Below are 26,187 nucleotides of genomic sequence, written 5' to 3'. Positions count from 1 at the left end.
GGAGATATTGTTTGGTGGCCTAGGCAATACACTGTTAGAGGGTAGGCACTGTTCGGTGACCTAGAGAATAAACTGTTAGAGGATAGGCTCTGTTCGGTGACTGAGGGAGTACACTGTTAGAGGGGAGGTATTGTTTGGTGACCAAGGGAATACACTGTTAGAGGGTAGGTACTGTCTGGTGGATATGGGCAGAGGTTGGCAAACTACGGCCCACGGGCCACATCTGGCTTGCGGGACCGTCCTGCCCGGCCTTTGAGCTTCCGGACGGGAAGGCTAGCCCCCAGTCCCTCCCCCACAGCCTCAGCTCGCTGTGCCGCCAGCGCTCTGGGCGGCGGGGCTGCGAGCTCCTGCCGAGCAGCGTGGCGGCGTGGCTGGCTCCAGCTGGGTGGCATGGCTACCAGACATGCTGATCTGAGTGGCATGGTGGGGGGGGAGGGTTGGATAAGGGGCAGGAGTCCCAGGGGGGCAGTCAGGGGCCAGGGAGCAGGTGGGGGGGGCTAGGGGGTTGGGTCCCGGGGGGGCGGTTAGGGGTGGGGGGGTCCCGTGAGGGGGCAGAGGACAGGGAGCAGTGGGGGGTTGGATGGGTCGGGAGTTCTGAGGGGGCAGTCAGGAGGCGGGAAGTGGGAGGGGGCAGATGGGGGCGGGGGCCAGGCTCTTTGGGGAGGCACAGCCTTCCCTACCCGGCCCTCCAGTTTGGGAACCCCGATGTGGCCCTCAGGCCAAAAAGTTTGTCCACCCCTGGCCTAGGGAATACACCGTTAGAGGGGAGGTATTGTTCAGTGGCTTTTCGTTTTCATACCAGCTACAGATCTATTCTGTAGCTGTAGAAACCGGCACCTAAAATTCAAACATAAGAGATATTGATCAGCTTACCTTGGATGAGCTGTTCACACACCTGACGAGCAACTGCACGAACCATTGCCTGGGACTGAATGTCACCCTGGATAACAACACCACCATAGCAACACATTGCTCCAACAGCACTTTTATCTTGAATGTGCTCAGAGAGCATGTGGGAGGTATGTCTTTATGGTCCCTATGTTACAGATGGGGAAAATGAGGCAGAGAACTCTGGGACTTGCCCAAGGATGTTGATAACAGAGTTGGAAATGAGAAGCTCCTGTTTTCAGACAACAAACAAAAGGCTGGGGATGGTAACCACAAAAGATTATGGGATATGCTCACTGATACATACATATTATGTTACTTTCTTTTTAAATTTTATTAAAATTTCGAAGGACGGAGATTAGTGAAGAAGAAAATTTGTCGGATTAGATCTAAACTCACCCCTAGCAATGAGTGGAGTGACTGTAAATTACTGCAGTGAGGGGTTTATGGGACAGAAGGTCAGATTGAAATGTACTTGTGGCTGTTGAATGTGGCTACAGAGTACTTACCCGTTCACCCCTTTCCCCCTTTGCACCAGGAGCACCCTGTTAAAAGATTAAACAAAGTTAATTCTCACCTTTCTCTCTAGTTCTACGTATTGTATGTTTGAATCGCCAAATATGAGAGTATCACAGTGAAAGGAAGGAAAGTAAACAACTCAGTTTTAGATCCCTATATAACCCTGGCGTGGGGACGGAGACGTTCTCTTAAATATGCTCTTTTCTTTTCAATCCCCAGCAGGTATTTCTCCTCTCTGTGACTGAGTAGCAGATGGTGGTTACCTTTCCCAGCTTTTTTCTCTCCACTGCTTCTCATTTCTGACCCTTTAGTCTGGGAAGACTTATCCTGCCTAGTGGTTGTGGGTGCTGTCTCTTTCTCAGAGTAGTGTAGCCAGGATGATATTCTGGAAACACAGAGGGGCTTCTGTTCCCTTTCTGCTAAGTTCACCTTCCTCTTCACACTGTATTCTGTTGCCTGGGTTGTCTCTAAAATGGCACTGGAGCCAACAACAGTGCAGACTGAAATCTGCTGCAAAGGCAGAAATGTACCTGCTTTTGAACCTGGCCATTCGGTAGGTTTTGGTGGATGCAATCCTGATTTTCAGTCATTTTTGACCTCTCCAGTTTGTCTTTCCAGTAAGACTCCAGGCACTCACAGAGTTTGGCCTCATATGACCCTCAGGCATATCTGCACTTACGAAAATTTAGGCCAATTTCCGGAGCATGTGCCTACATTATTGTCAATGCTCCAGTTCCAGATAAGTTTTATAGCTCACCAAATCTCTTAATTGGGTGTTTAATTATAATACTGGTAGAGTATGATGAAGAGAGTGTTAGTCTATTATCTTTGCTTATATTTTATTATCAGTCATTATATTCCCATTTAGCCAAATATTTCAAATGTTTCTGTTAGTATAAATCACCAAAGTCAACTGGATATTTGAAAAAAATCTAAAATTATTTAGTATTCTACAAATCAAGCCAGACGTGCAGCTGGACAATATCAGATTCAAATACTTTCTAGAACATAAGATTATAACATCCATTATAATATTTACAAATATTTTTAAGCAGGCTACATAAGGAAACAAATGTTAAACTGTTAAATTCATAATTTATGAATTCAAAATATTTATCTGAATAGTTACACCTAAAAGGTCAACTGAAAAACTCCCAAACTGTCACTAGTGTGGAATTTATACCCTCATTTTATAGGTTTTTTTACTTAAAATATTTTCTTTCGTGTGTTAAAAAAGTAATTGACATTTAAATGGTAGAAAAATTGAGCATTAGATCCTGAACAGAATCAAGGGCCCAAGGGCTCTCACTGACATCAATGGCAAAATTTTCGGTAGTTGAAGCCTGTAATTACATTTTAAAAGTGGGTCTGATTCTGATGTCATTTACACCCATGTAAATCAGGAGTACACTCGCTGAAGTCAACAGTGTTACATTGGTGGAAAACCAGTATAAAATAAGATGAGAATCAGGTCATTTTGAAAAAATGCCATCTTTGTGGAAAGTGTTAAGTCTAATAAAGCAGCACATTTTATTTTCCTTAGTGTAATTTGAAATGGCAAGAAAATTAAACGGCTACATTCAGAATATGAATTCCTATCCTGTATCCTTTTAACCTTTAAGGGCAATGTCTTTTCTTGATGCTTTCATGCGTATATTTCTACCCAACATTTTAAGCAAAACAAAACTAAACAAAAACTAAATTATACCAACAATGGGATGTTTCATTTAGTCATTAATTGAAATCAGCATGAGGGCTTCATGAGCAAATGGACCACAATTCTGTGTAGCTCTTTGTAATGGATAACGGTGAAGGTTAGAAACTGAATAGCACAACATTGCTAATATATAAGGATTATGTTAGCTTACTTACAGGGGGTCCAACACCACCTTGTGGCCCCGTGTTTCCCATAACCCCTGGAACACCAGGAGCACCAGGTATTCCCTCCATGGAAAAAGAGAGAGTAAATAGTTAATTGTGACATCCAACATCAATGAGTCCTTATTGACAAAAATACTTAAACACCATTTTTGTACTATATGGTCAGCATCCTAGCTGCAGCAGTTCCACAATGGTGCATTGGTGATTTGAAAAGTGAGAAGACTACGCATTATGCATAGTACACTACGGTAGATTACGGTAGCTGGGAATTGGTCCTGCTTTGAGCAGGGGGTTGGACTAGATGACCTCTTGAGGTCCCTTCCAACTCTGATATTCTATGATTCTATGATTCTATGATTATTGCTACTAAATTTAGTCCTTTATCAAGTCTGATGGATCCACTTTCATGTCCATAATAGTAGAAGCCAGAGATGAAATGTTTATTTTCATTGTGTTTTCTTTTTTAAATGACCATTAAAATATAAATGAATTCTGAATTCATAATCCTTTTTAAAAAAATCAGTGAAAAGGTCGATTTACAAATTCAAAGAAATTGTGATTTAAGGCTGCCAGCAGATTGCCTCACACTTCAATTCCTCAACGAATTGAAACACGGACTATATTTAAAACTATACCCTGTTTGGAGAACCCATGCAATAGGCACAAGAAGGTGAATTAAGAATGAGATTGTAGCTGTTCTAGATGAGATTTTCACAGTGATGAATATTCATTAATGTAATGCATTAGTTAATGTCAGCACAGTGCTGCAAATAGGTAAAGAAATAGGTGCTAAATAGTATTTATTTATTTAGAATTATGCAAATAGCATAAAGGGTAATATCACTATTATTCAGCTAGTAACACATTCTTTTTTCAATATGTAGTTATTAGGGTGACCAGATGTCCTGATTTTATAGGGACAGTCCTGATTTTGGGGCCTTTTTCTTATATAGGCTCCTATTATCCCTCACCCCCGTCCTGATTTTTCACATTTGCTCTCTGGTCACCCTAGTAGTTACATAATTTCACAAAGGAGTAAAGGGCCCAATCCTACAATCCTTAATCGACCAAACCTCTCCTGGACTTCAGTGAGTCTGAGGGTCCAGGGCTGTGGGGCAAATCTTAACCCAGCACTTGGCCTGAATAACCAGAGAACAGCTGAACAAAAGAAAGAATCCACCCATCCCCAGATTGCTGAGCAGTTAAGGAACAACCATGTGGACGTTACTGCAGCTTGATGTTCTGGAATCATTGAAGGGTTTACACAGCAATGGATCCTTTGGCCTTGCCTCTCTCCAGGCCCACCCAGGCCCCATCTCACCCCTCCATATACAGTGTAACCACATCTGTTCTTCTGCCATGGCACTTCCTGTGGCTGTAGTTTCAAGGGCAAGATTTGAACCCATATGAATCCTCAGATCTTATTTCCCAAATGGGTTAGGTTCATAGCCTCTATCCTCGTGGATTTGCATCTGGTGTGCTGGCCAGTCTATGAGAATGCTGTTGGTCTGTGTTAGTCAGCTGATTGCTGCACTGACCTGGAGATGGACTAGTATTTTATAGCATGCTCAGGCCTTGTGAATCTTTATTTTGAATAATAGTTAAGCATTTAAACGAATGGCAAGTGGGTGCTTTGTAAGTCACAACATAATGGTAGCATCAATTCACAATTTCCTTGCTTTTGTTAACCTTTACCGTTATTTCAACTGTTTTTTCTCCCGTAGGACCCCAAAGTAGTAATGATGTTAGTGCAGTAGCCAAGGAATGGGGGCAGGGGAGAACTCTGGAGATTGCAGGTGGACTTTTACTTTCTAAATATTTTACTTTCTTGTCACTAACATGTAAATAATAGATTGTCTTGTGTCCTGATTCTGGATAGTTCTAATAAAGTATTGAAGTTAAAGCACTTGTACATTTTTCAGTGTCACATGCCTTCAAAAAAGGAATTAAAACCACAGATTGTGAATGTCTAAGGTGCATGCAAGATTCCTTCTACAAAGATATCTTCTATCCTAGTCAGTGTTAACAGCAACGACTTTAGGGTCAGATTTTACCACGCTTGCTCATAATGTGTAGTACCTTACCCACTGATTTCATCTGCCCTACTACACAACATGAGTAAGACTGGCAGAATCTGGCAATTAGAGAATATTTAAAACCATCACAGACAAATTGGCCCACAGTTCTCTATAACCCCACTACAAAGCTTACTAGTAAATGCATCACTCCTTAAAAATGTATCTTCCAGAGGCAGATTTATAACACAAGGAACAAAATTCTGCCTTCAGATGAATGTGTACTGCTCCTACTGAAGACAGCTGAGGTCAGACTCTGGCCTCTAGATGATCTCTTAATTATTTTGTGAAATGTTTGAATACATTCTACAGGGCTTCAGCTGCATGACCTGGGGCAATGAACTCTGGTGGCTCTCGTCAGAGAACAAGACCAGACTGGAACTTCTGGCAAGACTAGAGTCTCTGCCTCATCTCAATGCCAAGGGCTATTAGTCCACTTTACACAACGCAGCTACTTTACTTACCACAAGATGGCAGCCTATTTATTGAGTGACTCAATCCCCCTTTGCCATGGGGGGAGTCATTGTCTCTCAAGGTAAGGATCCAAAGAACTGGCATAGCACGGTCAGCTCTCTGCCAAGCCCATGATTAATCAGAATTCTAAACTCCAGTGCAATCGGCTATTTAGCCCCAGCTGGCACAGACAGCAACCTACATCCAGAAAGACCTCAACTCATACAGTAATAAATCCCACATAGACAGTACTTACCACTGGCCCAGGAGGACCTTGGGGCCCTGTGGGTCCATCTTTGCCAGGCAGACCCTAGGGAAAAGGAATATGGAAATTAATCAACACGCTTCTTAGAAGGAGTTATACTCTCCAAGTCCAAATAATTTCTTCTAGAAGGCAACATACTTTTAATTTTGTTATTAAAAGATTTTGTTTATTAAGAAAGAAAGAAAGATTCACTCCATTCAAAGGACCAGCAGAAGCCTACATACCATTCAAGTCCCACCTAGAACCTCAGAACAATGTTTAAGTAGTATGAAGTGCTATGTAAGCCTTTTGCTGATGCTCTGCAAAAGGGCAAATTTCACCTATAATGTTTCTGTAAATAGGTGGATGAGAAAGGTTGCTCTTTTGTGAATTTTAAGCGCTCTGAAAACTCTTACTAGAATTACCTAAGATGGATCCCAATCCTCCCGACTCTTCTTCACACAGCTCATTGTTACTCATGTAACTATGCCCACTGACTTCATGATGAATGCATTATCGGAAAGGAAAGTTTCATTGCCCAGAAATAGTGCACAGCTTTACTGGACACCACAGAGGCCCTGATTCAGGAAGCTGCTTAATGAGACTTCATTGGGCATATTCATGAATGAAGTTACACACTTAAGAACCTTCCTGAATCAGAGCCAAAGACTAAAGACTACCCTCATACTAGAGAGCAAATTACTCATGACAGAAAGTGGACAAATGTAGAAGAGTAAAGGATACTTATGCATGTTAATCAGGAAGCATATTTTTCATTCAAACACTCTAAATCATAACCCCATCAACTGTTCTGATCATTAGTCCTGAACCAATATTTGGAAAAGTTTGCTGGTTCTAAAAGCATTTATACTTGTCCACCAAAAGGCTTACAACCCTGACAAGTTACAATATATTGTGCCCCGCCTTAAAAAATAAATCACATAATGCTGGTTTTCTTCTTTCCCTCCTCTGTCCCCCCTTAAATTCTAATGATTTTAGCAATGGACAGGTGACAAACTACTAGAAGCAGAGCTGTCACTTGGGTAGGGTGAATCAGGGCAACCGCCCAGGGCCCCGCACTTTGGGGGGCCCCATGCTGACCTGATATTTAGCCCTTTGTCCCATATCCCAACCAATGTAGGATTGGGATGCCATTTGTCCCAATATTCAGGTGAGGAGGCGGGCAGGAAGACGAGCAGGCACGCAGAGTGAGGAGGCAAATGGGAGGCGAGCGGCAGGCGGCGAGGAGACTGGCGGGTGGGTGGATGGCGCGGATAAGAGCAGTGAGCAGGCAGGCTGGGTGAGTAGGTGAGCGTCGGCCGGGCGGGTGCGCCTGGCGAACGGAGAGGAGACTAGCAGGAAGGCTGATTTGTCCTGGGCCCCGTCCCCCCTAGGCAGGGCCGGCTCTACTGTTTTTGCCGCCCCAAGCAGCACGTCGAATTGCCGCCGCAGATGGTGGGGGCAGTCCGTGTGCCGTTAGGGCGGCATGCGTGTTTCCGCGGTGGCAGCAATTCGGTGGCAACCGGAAGACAGAAGCCACTGAATTGCCGCCGCGGGCAGCTGAATATAGAAGCTGGCGCCGAATTGCCGCTGCTGCAGAAACACACGTGCCACCCTAACGGCACACGGACTGCCCCCGCCGTCCGCGGCAGCAATTCAACGCACTGCTTGGGGAGTTTGGAAGCACCTGTTTGGAATGCTGGTGCCTGGAGCCGGCCCTGCCCCTAGGGACGGCCCTGACTAGATGTAATGCTTTAGTATTTGGAAACTATGATTCTAACCTGCTTATATATGGTATAAACTATTGGTTTGCAAACTTATCTTCGGTGTAACTGGAAAATATTCTCTACTCCATTGTAAGGGTGTTTAAGGTGACAAAATAAGTATGTCATATCCATATTATATCAACTATCCACAGTGTTGATAAGAGACGCTTTCCTGTTTCACAGTATCTCAGGATAATGCCTAAAGCTTCAAGAGCCCTATACGGCCCCCTCATTATGATAAAAACTAGAGAATAAAAAAGAATGGTGATGTTACCATGAAATAAATGCCAGTCTACCTGAATCCACTTTTAGAGTATAAATAAATAAATTTAGTTCATTTCAAATCAATCAGCAAATCAAGAAAAGTTTGCTCAGCCCACGAAACTGCAAATTCTGAAGGCTTGACAAACTCTACCCATGAATAACCAGTGAAATGAAATTAAAAATAAAAATTGACAAATACGACTGGTGTTTCTGAGCTTGATGTGGGTAGTAGCCATTTTGCTAAAGAAGTGTTTTGTTTTTGCGAAAGTTTAGAAAAATGTATGTTAGACAGACTTCGTTTGTGACACTCACAGTGTGGAAGTCCCTTACAAAATGATGTAAAGCAGAATACCTGTTTGTTTTCATATTGGTTTAACTCTCAGGAAAACTGATGCTTTGATATTTAATCAAACTGTTTAATTTTTTAAAAACAAGTGGGTGAAAACCTGTCCCTGTTAACTTCAATGGGGCCAGGATTTCATCCAGAATATTTTATGGACGTCTTTCCATTGACGTCCAGGGAGCTGGATTGGACTCAGAGTCTCCACACTACTTGTGTAAAAACTGCCATACTTCCCTTCCCACCCTACCGTAAATGGCAGGAACTAACAGTAAGCTTAGAAATGCTGTTTTTTCTTTGAATATAAAGTTTTTAATTACACTTCATTTATTCCCACTGGGCAATACTTCTTACTCTTAGCTGCTGGAGAATGTCTCCTTGCATATCCTGGGGGTGTATTTCTCTTGGCACTGTTTCTGTATCTCTTGGCCATTTAAAATGGTCTGCAACTGTAATTGTTAGGTGTGAAAATTGCAGTTTATAAATTAAGTCAAACAGGAGTCTGTCTCAAGGAGCAGTATGGTAGTAAATGTTCTTTGTACTAACCCAGAAGTAAAAGATATACAACAGTGTAGTTTGTTTATGCTACCATGAGGGTTAGTAGTTTTTCAGATTATCTGATAGCTGATATGTGTTTTAGACTAATTCTGAACATATGTCGCATAGGGTGGCGGTTAGTGGGAGGAATTGGTAGAAAAAAATGGAAATGTGTTTCTGTTGGCTGCTTACGCCACTAATTTTGGTTGAGTAAAGACTGTGTGGGCTCACAGAATGGTACTCAGAATAGTAAAACTTTGGGCTACTGTGCATTGTTTCATTTATTGAGCTCTCTTTTGATGGCTTAACCCAAATAGTGTCATCTTTTGGAACTAAGGTACTATACCTCAGATGTGGTCATATTCAGTAAACCTAATAGTCAATGGTTCCTGAATTTGCTCCAGATACTCCTGTGTCCAGGAACCATATCTGATGGGGGGAGGGGATATGAGAAAGCCACTAGGGAACAATGAGAGGTGACCAAGTCACAGACATTTGGGGGTAGGGAATAATTCAAATGAGCTGGGGAATCTGAGGACAGAGTGATGGAGGCAGTCTCTCCCCCAATATGTGCATGCAGGAGAGATGTACCTACTGCACCATCCCTTAGAATGGTACTTTATGGTCCTTTCTCCCCAACTGGCTAGCTCTGCTCCCACAAGGGTGGCTTGCATCTCTCAGGAGAGAATGAGGACAGTATGTATGACTGGACCTTGTGTGGAGGCCATGGGGAACAGGGGAAAAGAAAGCACCTTTTCTCCTCTGCCTGTGCACTTGCACAAGGGCTAGTCACAATCTTAACTTCATATCCTTAGCAGAAAAGGAAGAACTGAAAGGACAGGGGAGTCTAAGTGGAGAATATTTGGGCCAGTTGTGGCTTGGAGGAGTGAGGGGGGGCTAACCAGCACCTTGATCTCAATTCAAGCACACAGTCCTGCACAATTCAACCTGGCCACTTTGTGCAAGACATAGCTGTGTCCAGGAGAGTTAGTATAAAAGCACACATTGGCCCGTTTTAGTACAGTCACTCTAGTATGGGCCATTGTGTGGGGAGAGAAGGCCAGGGAAAGGTTCCTTGAATATTTTTGCAATGACCACCGAGAATAAAACAGGCAGAAACCATGTCTCCTTTCCCAACATCTTTATTTCTTCATTTATAACAGGAAGACTAAGGTGAGCCAGGCGGTGGTTCTTAGTATAAATCTGAAATTTATATTTAGTCCAGGTACCAGATTTGTTTAAAAAAATCTATCATGGATGCTTTGAGTTTGTTATTAACAGAAAACAGAACTTTAACTCTGTTTCAACCTTTAAAATTAATTTTAATCTCATCTCAAAGCCTGGGCAGTCCATTATGAATTTGGTTTCTGTTTGTATTTTATACACCTGATTAGGGGATATACTTTAATTTCTTCTTTTAAAAAGAAACTACTGAAAGCTATGAAAAGGAAAGAAATAGTATATATAATTTTTTTTAAATCTTAAATAAATAAACCAGGATAAAAAAAATTAACAACCCAGGGGCAGAGGGGAGTTTTAAACTCAGTATTGAATAAAAAAATAAAATAAATGTCAAATGGGAAGCAAAATCAGAGACCCTTATAAACAGATTTTAATAATGATTAGAAGCTCTATTAGAAAGTAAGACGAAGCAGAAACAAGAAAGGAAATAAAAGTGAACTGGAAGGGGAAAAAAATCTATTTGGAGTTAAAGGATGTTTAAAAATTAACATCATATTGGCTATGATTCAGCAAAATGCTTAGTCACGTGCTTAAATCCCATTAACGTTAGTGGAATTTTTCAAGTGCTTTGATGAATCAGGTCCATTATGCCTCAAGCATTTTAATTAATAATAAACATTAAAAAGAAAGTGATGGCCAAGCTAAGAATAACACGGAAAACATAAATTTTAATATAATTTTAGTTTTATAGTAGAGACTGAAAAATAGTTTCAGAGCTTGGCTTACAGAAGGAAGTTTGACAAAGAAAACATACAAAAAAGTAATTTACTTCATAACTTTCCAGTGCCCCTTTGCTACTGATGCAGTGACATCTGTCAGAATTACAGAATACTCCATTTCCGATGAGCTTTCCCTTCAGACAGACTGTGCAGTGAGGTTACTGGGCTGGATCACCACTTTCACAGGAGTTTTAGGCCAGTGTAACTCCACTGGAATCAATGGAGTTACACTAGCATAAACTAATGCAATAGAGTGGAGAATCAAGCCCATCATTCTGTATGCATAACTTCACAGTCTGTTGACATAGAAATCACTGTAGCATGACAATATAGCACAAATGCCCAATGATAGGTCTGATTCTATAAGATCCTCAGAACTTCCTGAGAAATATTGAACATGCTTAACTGAAGAATAATCATCTAGTTCATTTCCTCAAGAGCAGGAGAAACTAAACACAGGAAAGAATTATGATCAGTATTTAAAACTGAGAATTTATTTAACTTCCTACCCTTATTATAAACCACTCCAGAATAAGAGTTACATGCCTTTCCCCTCACTTAATCAAAGCCTTTGTCTGTCATCCTTTTTTCTCAAAAATATCCTACTGTGACTACACTATCACTTCAGCTCCCAAGTGGTAGCACCAGTTTAAAAACTGCTGTCTGACACACAAGGGATTGAACCGGGCACCTGTGGAGCCAAAAGTATAAGCAGCTACAGCTTGAGATAAAATGGCAAAGCTGTCTAAGTGGAGCTGTAGCAGCCTCATATCTCTAAGGATTGGGCACAGAAGAGAACCTGTAACACATTCACTAGTGGGTTACACAGACAAGTCACTGGAGGCCACTAGCATTTTTAGCACCATGTCACCTAGACTTGCTCTGAGCAAGGTTAGACAAAATGGTGACAAAACACCAGTGGTCACGGAAGCCTTATACACTAGTGCTCTCCCCAGTACCCTAATTGCAGCTGAACCAGTTGTAGCAACAGTGAGGGGAAGGGGGAAGGCCAATGCAGACATAGCCAAAGGGAAGGGGCTAAGAGAAGCTACAAGATGGTGAGGTATTAGAAAAACAGAGAGGTATGTAGTATACAACGTAGGAAAAGGCATACACTTAGAATAAGATTGAAAAGAGGGCAGTTGATATGAAGTCTGATTGTCTAACATAATAGAGCAACATTTCTGATCTCATATGTTTGACTCGTAATTTAGTTGTAAACTTGGAAACTTAGTTCAAAATGTTGATTTCGATCTGAACATAACTCAGCACAAATCTTACTCTTTAAAATTCTCTCCTTTTTTTCTTAATTTCAGAGGGAAACCATCTATTACCCCAAACACTATACTGACTTCAGTGGAACTACTCACAGGCTTAAAGTTAAATGTGCTTAAGGGTTTGCAGGATTGGGGCCAAGATCTGAACCACTATACAGATCCTGAAATAACAGGGCTCAGCTCAATGCTAGATGTCCAAAGACTCATAGACTCATAGACTTTAAGGTCAGAAGGGACCATTATGATTATCTGGTCTGACCTCCCGCATGATGCAGGCCACCGAGCCGTCCCTACCCTTTCCTAGGGTTACCATATTTCAGCAAGCAAAAAAGAGGACGGGAGGAGCCCCGCCCTAGCCCCGCCCCTGCCCCTCCCACTTCCCGCCCCCCCAGAACCCCCAACCCTCCCCCCGTTCCTTGTCCCCTGACTGCCCCCTCCTGGGACCCCTGCCCCTAACTGCCCCCCAGGACTCCACTCCCTATCTAAGCCTCCCTGCCTCTTGTCCTCTGACTGCCCCAACCCTTATCCACACCCCCACCCCCAGACAGACCCCTGGGACTCCCACGCCCCATCCAACCACTCCCCACCCCCTGACAGCCCCCCCCAGAACTCCCAACCCATCTAAACCCCTCTGCTCCCTGCCGCCCCCTCCAGAACCTCTCTGCCCCTTCTCCTGCCCCCTGGCCCCCTTACCCTGCTGCTCAGAACAGGGTGTTGGGCTCTGTGCCAGCCGGACACGTGGCTGCGCTCCCCAGCACAACAAAACCTGGTCCCTGGCCCTGCACAGTGCTGCCGGACCAGGCTGCAGGGGAGAGCTGCCCTTGTATCAGCACAAAGTGCTCTCGCTCCCGTTTTGCTACGCTGCATGGCAGAAACCGCTCCCAGTTGCAAAAGGGGAGAGCTGCACTTTGTGCTGATACACTTGCTCAGAATGCAGGGCGGAGCTCCTCTACAGCTGCTCCGGAGTCCAGCCCGGGACTTTCCTGCAGCCCTCCCAGCCGCTCGGTCTGCTCTGCTCTGCCGGGGGAGGGGGGAAATCCCGGACATTGTGAGTGCTTTACAAATTCCTCCCCGGACGCTATTTTTAGCACAAAAAGGAGGACATGTCCGGGTAAATCCGGACGAATGGTAACCCTACCTTTCCCTTGACTCTGCTGTTGAAGTCCCCAAATCCTGTGGCTTAGAGACTTCAATTAGCAGAGAATCCTCCTGCTAGTGATCCCTGCCCCATGCTGCGGAGGAAGGCGAAAAACCTCCAGGGCCTCTGCCAATCTACCCTGGAGGAAAATTCCTTCCCGACCCCAAATATGGCGATCAGTAAAACCCTGAGCATGTAGGCAAGATTCTCCAGCCTGACCCTCATTAGCCATTATACTATTTACCTGCCAAGACACCGTGTTCCTTTGACTAAAATCACGTTATCCCATTAAACCATTCTCTCCATAAACTTATCTAGCTTAATCTTAAAACCAGACAGGTCCTTCGCCCCCACTGTTTCCCACGGAAGGCTGTTCCAAAATTTCACCCCTCTGACGGTCAGAAACCTTCGTCTAATTTCAAGCCTAAACTTCCCCACGGCCAGTTTATATCCATTCATTCTCGTGTCCACATTAGTACTGAGCTGGAATAATTCCTCTCCCTCCCTGGTATTTATCCCTCTGATATATTTAAAGAGAGCAATCATAGAATCAAGAATGAAGAAGAAAGCTCCACACATTTCTGAAGTTACAAAGTTTCATAGCTATTTTCCAGAAAAGCTTCTAAATATCCAGAAGAGAATGTAAATCTTGTTTAAAGGAAATTATAAGTCCAATTTAACTATGTACTTGACCTGTACATTGTACTGAATTATTAATAATCGGGTAGGGATTTTGCAATACCTGGATTCAATGTACCTAGCAGTATGAAACAAAAGACTGATCAGCTGCTGCTTTATAAGTCTAACTTATAGAGATTTCCAAAGACACAGGTGAAAGTACCTAGAGGTTTAAACAAATAAGTTAATACTAAGATCCATATCTTGGTTGCTAGCCAGAATGTAAATATCCCTCAGTCTACCACAAGCAGAAGAAAGTTGATCACATCTTTCTATTACTATGTAGTTCATTCTTAGTTTAACAGCATTCACCTACTCTTTTACCCATGTTTCATTTTTAAACATTTATAGAAAATAATGTACTGCCAGATTAAGAGTATTGGACACAGAAGACCTCTATTTGTACCAAATAAATACATCAGAAATAGTACAGGCTTCCTTATTGTTATTCCAAAATTTTTCAACCTGTTCTGGAGGGCAATAAAGTATCCCAATTCTGTTCCTTGCTTCTCTCTTGAGACAACCAACAAAGGTGCTAGTTAGTGCCAGCTGTAATCATGGTAGTGTTTGTGACACGGACACCTATGTACTAGATTGCTGTGTCACTGGACTGACTGTAAATTAAACTAATAACAATTTTGATTCCCCCACGGTACTGGCACCAGTGCACAAGAACTATCAGGTATCAATCTAAAACTATTATATAAATAGACCCTTATTATTATTATCATTATTTACCAAGCCCAGCAACAGCAATTCCAGACCCCAGGGCAGAATAGTCAATGGGCCCCCTAAAAAGGGATGGCTGAAGTTTACAACACTACTTTTTATCCTATTGATAACACATTAGAACCCACTATACGTAAGTTGTGGCGTTGCTTGATGTAGTTAACTTTTTTTTCCCAGTTACAGCACCAGTTTCAATTTTTTCCAGTTAAACAAATTGTGAGCCTAAATATAAGATGTAGAATTTGTTATTTTGAATTATATATTTAAATTAAATAAGTACAGTATGGAATGAACTTGGAAAAAGTCCAGCGGAGGGCAACGAAAACGATTAGGGGGCTGGGACACATGACTTATGAGGAGAGGCTGAGGGAACTGGGTTTATTTAGTTTGCAGAAGAGAAGAGTGAGGGGGCACATTTCAATATAGTCGTTTGCCCTCCTTACACTTCCCAGGTCTCGCCTGTCCTAGGGCCATCGCTGATGGAATGGAAATGCTTCAAATGAAAAATCTGTTTGTTTCACCTTACCCTTTGACCTTGAGTTCCATCCCGTCCCGGTGATCCTGATGCTCCTGGGACACCCTATGAATGATAAGGGGGTAAAAGATCAGAGTGGCAGCAACCCCTACACAGTATAGTGCAACCCCTTTATCTGACATGACATCAAAAGCCCTGGGATAAACGGGGCTTCAGATACTCCACAGGGTGACTCATGGTAGGGCCATATCTATGATTCAGGTAAGGTGGAGCTTCAGCGAAATAAACAGGACTTATTAATATGCACATGCAATTAACCTTTTCAGTTTTAATATATTATTTAAAAGCAAATAATGTCTACAGATGCCACCACTGCATCACTCCAGTTTTATACCAGTGTAACTCCATTGAGGTAAATCAGATCCTTAAACTAAATCACTATTTCCATCTCTCTCGCTCTCCGTTTTTGTAAAGGGATGAGTTACCATATTGTCTGAACTCAGTGCAGTAATAGCAAAGGGGCAAACCCTTGATCAAGCATCCAGCCCAAATAAATGAGCGATGCTTGGCAGAGTTCCACAGAGGAAATCCTCCCTCTCCTCCAACTGGCTGCTGAGAGGCATTGGCATTGATCCCAGACCATTACTGCAGCCACAGGCATACAAAACGATCCAGAAGGCTGGAGAGATTGATTTATGAGGAAAGATTATGAGAGCTAAGTATCTAGCAGGGCTAGAAATTGGGGAACCTGGTAACAGCCAACAAATATCTGAAGTGTGTAAACATCAAGGAGGGAAAGGATTTATCTTGGTTGGTTGGTACAAGAGATTATAACCAGGAATAATATGATAAACTAAGAAATGAAAAATTGAGGCTACATATCAGGAAAATTGAATTCAGTAAGAGCTGAGGGCGCTCAGCAACCCTCAGCATCTTGCAAGATGGCCATAGAACATAAGAACAGCCATACTGGGTCAGACCAAGGGTCCGTCTAGCCCAGTATCCTGTCTCCTGAGAGTGGCCAATACCACGTGCCCCAGAGGGAATCGAAAGAACAGATAACCATTCCCTGTTGCTCATTTCCAGCTTCTGGCAAACAGAGGCTAGGGACAACATCCCTGCCCATCCTAGCTAATAACCACTGATGGACCTAACCTCTATGAATTTATCTAACTCTTTTTTGAGCCCTATTAAAGTCTTGGCCTTCACAACATCTTCTGGTAAAGAGTTCCACAGGTTGACTGTGTGTTGTGTAAAGAAATACTTCCTTTTGTTTGTTTTAAGCCTGCTGCCTATTAATTTCATTTGGTGACCCCTAGTTCTTGTGTTATGAGAAGTTGTAAATAACACTTCCTTATTTAGTTTCTCCACACCGATCATGATTTTATAGACCGCAATCATATCCCCCCTTAGTTGTCTCTTTTCCAAGCTGAAAAGTCCCAATCTTATTAATCTCTCCTCATATGGAAGTCGAGAAAAATTGAGTGCCTGATTTTTAAATGGCAATTAAAAGAGCCTCCCTTACTAATCATTACAACTGTAATATTACAGGTTCCCATGAGGATAGGTATATATCCACCTACCAGAGTTCTGCAAATCAGGTAGTCAGATAGCTATTTGCTCACAGTTGCTCTCACAAAATTGCACCTTGGATTACTTGTGGATACAAAAGGAGAGGCTGGCTCTTCAAAGTCAGGCCCTAAGTGATTTGCCCACGGACACACAACAAATCAGTGACAGGGCCACAATCAGATCTCAGAGGTTACTGATTCTAAATCCCTTGCAGGTTCAGTTACACCACAGTCCCCCTCAATATCTTTGAATATCTGCTCTGCCCAACACAAGGATGGCAATTCCACATTCAAATAGATCTACTAAATGATACATTAAAGCAATAATATAGGGAATACCTGCTGACCAGGGAGACCACGATCACCCTTCTCTCCTTTTTCACCTGGTGTTCCCTGGAGATCAATAATCACACATAGTTAAACACATAAATTGCTGCTTGCCTCCTATTTTCAATTGTTCTTTTCAAAACAATGTAAAAAAGATTAACCACAGATTAATTTTTCCTACTTAAGAATATCCAAAAATTGTATCTGCAGTATTGGTTTGCAAAATGTAAATTAAATCTTTACAGATATGGAAAATACAGAAAAGGAAACTCTGATTCAAAAATGACTGTCAAATTATCGTGACAAAGCGATAACCTTTAGCAAAATGGAAACTAGGGCTGTTAAACCATTAAAAAAATTAATCACAATTAATCATGTGATTTAAAAAATTAATCGCGATTAATTGCATGATTATTCACACTGTTAAACAATAGAATGCCATTTATTTAAATATTTTTGGATGTTTTCTACATTTTCAAATATATTGATTTCAATTACAACACAACACAAATAGTACGGGGCTCACTTTATTTTTTATTACAAATATTTTAAAACAATAGTATTTTTCAATTCACCTCATACAAGGACTGTAGTGCAATCTCTTTATCATGAAAGTTGAACTTATAAATGTACAATTATGTACAAAAAATAACTGCATTCAAAAATAAAAATGTAAAACTTTAGAGTCTACAAGTCCACTCAGTCCTATTTCTTGTTCAGCCAATCGCTCACACAAACACGTTTGTTTAAATTTGCAGGAGATAATGCTGCCCACTTCTAGTTTACATCACCTGAACGTGAGAACAGGCGTTCGCATGGCACTGTTGTAGCCGGCGTTGCAAGATATTTACGTGCCAGATGTGCTAAAGATTCATATGTCCCTTCATGCTTCAACCATCATTCCAGAGGACATGTCCATGCTGATGACAGGTTCTGCTCAATAACAATCCAAAGTAGTGCAGAGATAATGAGTAAACATGCATCGGTGGGTCAGATGCCACGAGCAGATGGTTGATTTTCTTTTTTAGTGGTTCGGGTTCCGTAGTTTCTGCATCAGAGCGTTGCTCTTTTAAGACTTCTGAAAGCATGCTCTACACCTCATCCCTCTCAGATTTTGGAAGGCACTTCAGATTCTTAAATCTTGGGCTGAGTGCTGCAGTTATCTTTAGAAATCTCACATTGGTACCTTCTTTTCATTTTGTCAGATCTGTAGTGAAAGTGCTCTTAAAACGAACATGTGCTGGTCATCATCCAAGACTGCTATAACATGAAATATATGGCAGAATGCAGGTAAAACAGTGCAGGAGACGTACTATTCTCCCCCCAAGGAGCTTAGTCAAAATTTAATTAACGAATTATTTTTTTAATGAACGTCATCAGCATGGAAGCATGTTCTCTGGAATGGTGGCCGAAGCATGAAGGGGCATACGAATGTTTAGCACATCTGGCATGTAAATATCTTGCAATGCTGGCTACAAACATGTCATGTGAATGCCTGTTCTCACTTTCAGGTGACATTGTAAATAAGAAGCCAGTAGCATTATCTCCTGTAAATGTAAACAAATGTGAACAAGAAGTATGACTGAGTGGACTTGTAGGCTCTAGATAGTTTTAAATTGTTTTTTTTTTTTTAGTGCAGTTACGTAACAAAAAAAAATCTATATTTGAAAGTTGCACTTTCATGATAAAGAGATTGCATTATGGTACTTGTATGAGGTGAATTGAAAAATACTTTTTCTTTTGTTTATCATTTTTACAGTGCAAATATTTGCAATAAAATAATAATATAACGTGAGCATTGTACACTTTGTATACTGTGTTGTAATTGAAATCAATATATTTGAAAATGTAGAGAAACATCGAAAAATATTTAATAAATTTCAATTGGTATTCTATTGTTTAACAGTGCAATTAAAATGATTAATTTTTTTTTAATTAATTGCATGTGCTAACTATGATTAATTGAGAGCCCTAGTGGAAACACATTCTTTTCCCTGTGAGCGAATTTGCTTCTCTTTGACACTCAGGGAAATGTTCTATAAAGATTACATCAACAGAGTTCTATAGAAATTAAACAGGTTTCTATAGAATATACATGATTAATAACCAAGAATATCCTTTCTCTAGGATGTTTTTAACCAGTCAATAAAATTCCACAGCAGGAATATAATTCTCTATTAAATTCTATAGAAAGGATTGGAAATTATTCCTACAGCCCATATATTCTTGATTATATTCTCTGCTAAAATAATCAAGGATATAATAATAATCCTGGGAGAATTCTGTGCCAAAAATTTAAAAATTCTGGACACATTTTGAAATTCTGCAAAATTCTGCATATTTTGTTAAAATAACACAATATAATCACACCAGTTTCAATTATTTTGGTAATTTATTTCAAAATACCCATCAGTAAGTATGTCTGTAACAACACAGACCAAAAAAAAAAAAAAAGATTCACAAAATGTTTTTTGACAAGTAGATTCCTTACTAGGCATATTAATACAGAATTCTGAGTAATAATTCATTTAAACTACAGCACAGAACCATATTTCCTGCACCTCTCAGAAGAAGTGCAAAGCTTGGGGGAGTCAGGGATAATGGAGGAGCTGAGGGAGAGTGAAGTAATTGCTGGGAAATAGCCTAGGTATGAACTTGAAGGGTTGTTGGGTATGGGTGGGAAAAGTATGGAACAGCTTATTTTAGGGGGCGGGGAGGGATTTTAGGGAGCATGCCCCATGCAGATCCTGGCTGACCCCTAGCCTCTCCCATTCAGTCAGGCACATCAGCGCCTGTGCCCATGTGTCCCTATACCCCCATCTGTCCTTGCATCCCCCCTGTCCATGTGTCCCTGCACCCTCACTCAGACACCCACTCCCTCCCATCCCCATGTGGCCCTGCATCCCTGCCTGTCCCCATGTGTCCATGCACCCCTCCCCTGTCCCCATGTGTCTCTGTGCCGCCCTCAGCCACCTCCTGTCCCATGTGGCCCTACACCCCTCTCCCCCATCTCCATGTGTCCCTGCACCCCCTCAGTGAGCCCCCACCCCTCATTTCCATGTATTCCTGCATCCCGTCCCCATGTGTCTCTATGCCCCCACTCAGCCACCCCCTCCCTCCTGTAGCTCTGCACCCCCTCACCATGGCCCTGCGCCTTCTCAGCCAGCCCCCCATCTCCATGTGTCTCTTCACCCCGTCTCCATGTGTCTTTGTCCCCCACTCAGCCATCCCTCTTCCCCTGTAGCTCTGCATCCCCTCCACCCACGTGGCCCTGCACCTCCCTCCCCCCTGTGGCCCAGCGCCTCTACTCCCATTCAACCCTGCCCCAGTCTGTCCTTGCCCACTGGCCCTTATGAGCCCCTGTCTGACCCCCAAGCAGACCCACACAGACTGTCTCCCCATATCCCTTATCTCCTGACTTGGCCCAACAGGTGCTGTGAAGTAGGCAGGCTCTTTCTCTTCCCTATCATAGTTGGGGCTTGCCAGGAGCAGCTGCTGTGTTCTAATGCCACAGCGCCCTTTGGTGGGCAAAATGTGGAACAGCAGAAGTTATGCTCCTGACAGAACAAGGAGCAATGGTCTCAAGTTGCAGTGGGGGAGGTTTAGGTTGGATATTAGGAAAAACTTTTTCACTAGGAGGGTGGGTGAAGCACTGGATTGGGTTACCTAGGGAGGTGGTGGAATCTCCTTCCTTAGAGGTTTTTACGGTCAGGCTTGACAAAGCCCTGGATGGGATGATTTAGTTGGGAATTGGTCCTGCTTTGAGCAGGGGGTTGGACTAGATGACCTCCTGAGGTCCCTTCCAACCCTGATATTCTATGATTCTATGATTTTCTGTTTGGAGCTGCTGCTCTGTTCTAGCACCCTCTGGTGGACAAAAGGTAGAATTGCAGCAACTTTTCAGCAGAAGCTATTTTCTGCCACACACACAAAAAAAAGAATTAAAAATATGTGGGACACATGAAGTATGCCAATGTCCCCAAGTGGTCAGGCATGGGTGTGGCAGGCCTTTTCAGGCGCTCCCCTTTTTATGGCCACTCCGTGCACCCCTTTCAGGGTATACGTAGAGGGTCCAACAACAGGGTAGATTTCTGGATTAGGTAAGGGATTGGCTTCCCCTTAATTTGGGGCCTCATGGTTCAGACCTTCTACCTTCAGGGATATCCCTCAGCTAGATTCCCCATTCCAGGGAGAGGCTTCTATAGCTGTCCCCTCCTTAGGGGCTGGTAGGGAACCTTCTCCAATGGGTTTCTACCCTTCATAGCGTCACAGATCCCTCCTTTGCTGGCTTGGCAAGGTCATTACAGCCAGGGTTCAGGCTCCTGCTGTGCTCTTTCCCAGGAGCTCAGAGGCCACCTCAGCTGTTTGCAAGCTACTGAGCTACTCTGCTCCCCTGTAAGCTCCTCCTCTAGCCCGTGCAAGCTTTGCAGGTGCAGTGGGGAAGAACATCTGGGCCCAAAGCAATTTTTTAGTCCCTTCCCTTCCAGTGTGGGGTTTGTACAGCCCATGACAAGATGTTAAGAATAATTTCTATTGAAACCTGTTTAATTATGTTACTGCTATTGAATCCGATAGGTTGGTTAAAAAATTCTGTAGAAAGAATATTGTACTCTATTAAATTGGTTTAGATTTTTTTACAAGGAAAGGGTGCTGGGTTGATAGTCCTCAAGGCCTGTGTATATCCATCCACATGACAATTATTAGTATATATTATCATACATTATTATATATTATCTATTTTTTATAAGTAGATGTGCAGAATTCAATATTTTTATTATTTCGACAGATAATATTGATGTTTAATTTTAAGCATTTTTTGCCATTTAAATTTTTACAGTTGCACAAAATTATGGGTTTTAAGCTGCTTTTATTCAATTTTTATCGATTTAAATTGTTCACGGTTGCAGGAAATGATCAGAGGGCCAGACAATTGGGAGGTCAAACAATCATCATCATCTAATGACAGTCAATGCTGAAATTCAAAAAGTTAAATCTTTTATAACCATTAAAACACAAATTGCCAACATCACACGTCAAAATATAGGCAGTAAATATCCTCAAATCAAACTCTAATGAGTTCTCCAGCAGCATTTTTCTTACCTTGCCAGTCTGTAAATTTCAGTTATTATGGATGTGTACAGCAACATTTACTGATGCTTACTACTAAAAATCTAATCCTTCCAAGCCTATTTATAAGACAGCATGAGCATGGTAGTGTAGGTTTTTTGCACTGCAGATGTGTCTCAACATTGGTATTGAGAAACCAGCCCTAAAACAGTATTTCTGGCTCTATGCCTATCAATTCACTCCCTGGCCTCTCCGATGCGGCTGCCAACAAGTGTACCAGTTAGTGCCAGTTAATTTAGGTGATGGAGGGGTTTTGGTATGTGAACATCTCTCCACTAGGAACTGCACTGATTTTCTGTGACTTTGATGATCTCAAACAAAAAAAATACTATGTTTTAAGTGTTCCTGCCACACACTCCAGCTCACAGCATTTTTTAAAACTTTTATCTAGATTTGGGTCTGACCCAAAAACCCATGGTGCAAACTCTCTTGAGGTTTAGTGAACTCCAGATCCAAATACATATCTGAATGTTGGAGCAGCCTCCTATTCCTATCACAGGTTAAACCCAAATCCATGATCCAGACACCTCAGACTTTGGTGAAGTTCAGATCTGGATTAGATGACTGTCATTAGATGATGATGATTGTCTGGCCCTCAGACAATTTCCTGCAACTGTGAAAAATTTAAATTGATAAACATTGAATAAAGGCAGCTTAAAACGTTGCAGCTCAGTCCTAGCTCTAATTTTATCTAACCTTTTGGTACAACCTAATGTATGGGTTCTGGCTAACTCCTGTGACAAAATTAAGACCACAGTTCATTTAGGACTTACTGGAAGCCCTTGAATAGAAAGTCCACTTGGCCCTTGGGGTCCTGGATGCCCTTGGGGTCCTGGAGCACCAGCTTCACCACGAGGTCCATCTAGGCCCTATGACACCAATAGGGAAAACATAAAGGCCATAAGTTTAACTCCTACTGTACATAAGAAGGGAGCGTCTGTGTGCAGAATTAAATACCAATAGATTCAACAGCACCTAAAATATGAGTTAACATGCTGACAGGACAATAAGGCTCCTATTTACAAAGGTCTTATTCCTTTAGGCATGCAAAAAGCCACAGATATATGCTGACAGCCAGGGCCGGCTTTAGGACGTGTGGGGCCCGATTCAAAAGAGCTGCCGCCGAAATGCCGCCGAAGACAGCGGCAGTGATTGAGCTGCCGCCGAAGATAGCGGCGGCAATTTGGCAGCAGCTCAATCGGTTGCCGCTGTTTCCGGCAGTGCTTCGGCGGAGGGTGCGGGGCCCCTCTTAGGCGCAGGGCCCGATTCCCGGGAATTGGGGGAATCTCCCTAAAGCCGGCCCTGCTGACAGCAGCAGCACTATGCATTTTACTGCCCCTCACCCAGAAACAAACATGATGTGTAGCCAGTATGATTCAGGATCTCCAACAAACACCAATGGCATTTGGCTACCCCTTTCTTCAGGAACATCACAATCTAGATTTAAGCTCATTCGAGAAAAAAATATCTAGATTTAAACACAAACAGACAAAAGCCAAAAAAAGGGTGCCACAGTGGTGGCAGATTACCTTTGGGCCTTGATCACCACGATGACCCTTTGGGCCTCTGACACCCGGACCACCCTGTAAAGTACATGATTAGTATTAGCAGAAAAGTAAATCCTACAAAAAACAAACACTTCTTTCTTATTCCTGACTCATATAGATTATTCTATTCTTGTAGGCCCCAATTCAGGAAAGCAACCCTACTCAGGGAACTACCTAGGTGTGTGCTTAAGTCCTACGAATTCACTGGGGCTTAACCATATGCTAAATAACAGTCCTATGTAGGGATGGACTTGAGCTCAGGAAAGTACTTAAACCCATACCAATGCCCTAGCCTATAATGCACTAGCATCAAAATATTGCTGCAGGCAGTGACCCGGCTGGATACACAGGTAAGCTTTTTTTCTTATTGTTAAAATGTTCTCTACATCTGCTCTTTCCAATATCATCACACTGTTAAAGACTGACTTTCCAATGACTCTAATAAAATTTTTGTTATGAGACCCATTGCGTTTGCTATGGTTTAATTTCAGAGCCATCCAATTTCTCGCTCCCCATTTCTCCTTTTTTACTTTCTTCATTGATGCCTGAATCTTTTAATTATTCGTTAACCAACTGCAGCCTAAACCTTCTTTTGTTAACAGTATCGTATGGGACACTGGAATTGTGCATTTCTGCCTCGAATACGTTTCTGATATATATGCAAGATGTGTCTTGCCCTCTTGGATGATTTTAATGAAATGTTTATTTTTAAGTTTTTATATACTTTTAATAAAATATTCACTGATCGTCTCCCTCTACCCCACCCTTGGGATAATGTTTATCTTCTTAGAGTGTGAGCATTTCAGGGCCGGGCCTATCTCTGTGTTTGTAAAGAATCTAGTACAGAGGTAGGCAATCTATGGCACATGTGCTGAAGGCAGCACACAAGCTGATTTTCAATGGCACTCACACTGCCCATGTCCTGACCACCGGTCCGGGGGGCTCTGCATTTTAATTTAATTTTAAATGAAGCTTCTTAAGCATTTTAAAAACCTTATTTACTTTACATACAACAATTGTTTAGTTATATATTATAGACTTATAGAAAGAAACCTTCTAAAAACGTTAAAATGTATTACTGGCACGTGGAACCTTAAATTAGAGTGAATAAATGAAGACTCGGCACACCAGTTCTGAAAGGTTGCCGACCCCTGAGCTAGTACAATTAGACATCGTTCCTCCCCAGGGTGTGGGGAGGTGCTACAAAATATCAAATTGCTAATAAAACAATATAGCAAATGGGACTATTAAGAAGATATTGGTTTCTGAACCAAGCCATTCTAATATTTACTTTGAGGGGCAAGAAATCAATGTTCTTTGATACACAAAGTCAATATATGTATCATTACATATAAAAATTATATTACAGGTATGTTAAGGTTGCAAAATCAAGCACGCAGATTAAGAAATGCCAGAATTCAAGCTGTTCGTGCAACTTTACTTTAACTTCCTTGTGTGTATACACCATAAATATCTTTAATTACATGATCACATACACCTCTACCCCGATATAACGCTGTCCTCGGGAGCCAAAAAATCTTACCGCAGTATAGGCGAAACCGCATTATATCAAACTTGCTTTGATCCGCCGGAGTGCGCAGCCCCGCTCCCCCTCTCCCTCCCAGAGCACTGCTTTACCGCGTTATATCTGAATTCATGTTATATCGGGTCGCGTTATATCAGGGTAGAGGTGTACTATTTTCCTATCCCCATCCTCCTTTGCTCCAAGTCTCCCCAGTTCCACTCCTTCATCAGGTCCACATCCCAGTCCCTGCCCTTCCACCTCCTCCCTGGCTTCTCATCCCAATCTTGTCCAGCTACTTGCCTGATGTCCCCCTCTCTAACCAGGCTGGCATCTCACAACCTGCCTTTCCATCAGGCTGCCTTCTCCTCCATGCTGTTTAGGCACCAGCCAGTAAGACATTGAAAGCACAGGAGAGAGAGAGTCTCTGCTCTCAATTTCTGTACCCAGTGCCACAGTGGCTTCCAGAAGGAGCAATTACATGGCTAATCCTGGTCAACCCCTGAAGCCTGGGGATGGGGCATACTCAGCCCAGATGGAATCTTCAGAGAATCTTGCTGAAATTCTAAAAATTCTAAAGAGCTTGTGTGAACTGAGATTTTCAGAGGCTCATAATTAGGTCAAATTTGGGTGAATTTTCACAGGGACAGCAAAAGGCATACCCCTGACAGCAGGGCAACACCCTTATCCAATTTCAAGTCCTTTTTCTAAAGCATGGAGACGCTAGAACATCTCAATGAAACAACTGTGAGAATTTTTTTTAAACATAGTTAAAACAACATGCTTTTCCCTAACCTCATTCTGAGAACAGATGAAATTTTTTTGATAAAACTTTAAAATAAAACAACAGCCTGAAGCAGACACATAT

General features: G+C 42.2%; 1 protein-coding gene across 5 annotated transcripts in view; it reads right to left on the bottom strand.

The window, feature by feature from the left end:
- Positions 1-26,187, bottom strand: part of COL14A1 (collagen type XIV alpha 1 chain) — a 171,095-nt gene that overhangs the window by 14,828 nt on the left and 130,080 nt on the right. For all 5 annotated transcript variants that reach the window (XM_034763530.1, XM_034763534.1, XM_034763533.1 and 2 more), the window contains 8 exons: positions 23,780-23,833; positions 23,024-23,119; positions 17,136-17,189; positions 15,277-15,330; positions 6,073-6,126; positions 3,280-3,351; positions 1,398-1,433; positions 874-940 (listed from right to left, as the gene is read on the bottom strand). In XM_034763530.1, the coding sequence (XP_034619421.1) occupies positions 874-940; positions 1,398-1,433; positions 3,280-3,351; positions 6,073-6,126; positions 15,277-15,330; positions 17,136-17,189; positions 23,024-23,119; positions 23,780-23,833 (487 nt within the window). The remainder of the gene's footprint in view (positions 1-873; positions 941-1,397; positions 1,434-3,279; positions 3,352-6,072; positions 6,127-15,276; positions 15,331-17,135; positions 17,190-23,023; positions 23,120-23,779; positions 23,834-26,187) is intronic.

Source organism: Trachemys scripta, chromosome 2, assembly GCF_013100865.1.
Source record: "Trachemys scripta elegans isolate TJP31775 chromosome 2, CAS_Tse_1.0, whole genome shotgun sequence".
NCBI lineage: Eukaryota > Metazoa > Chordata > Testudines > Emydidae > Trachemys > Trachemys scripta.
This window is presented reverse-complemented; position numbering and strand designations above follow the sequence as displayed.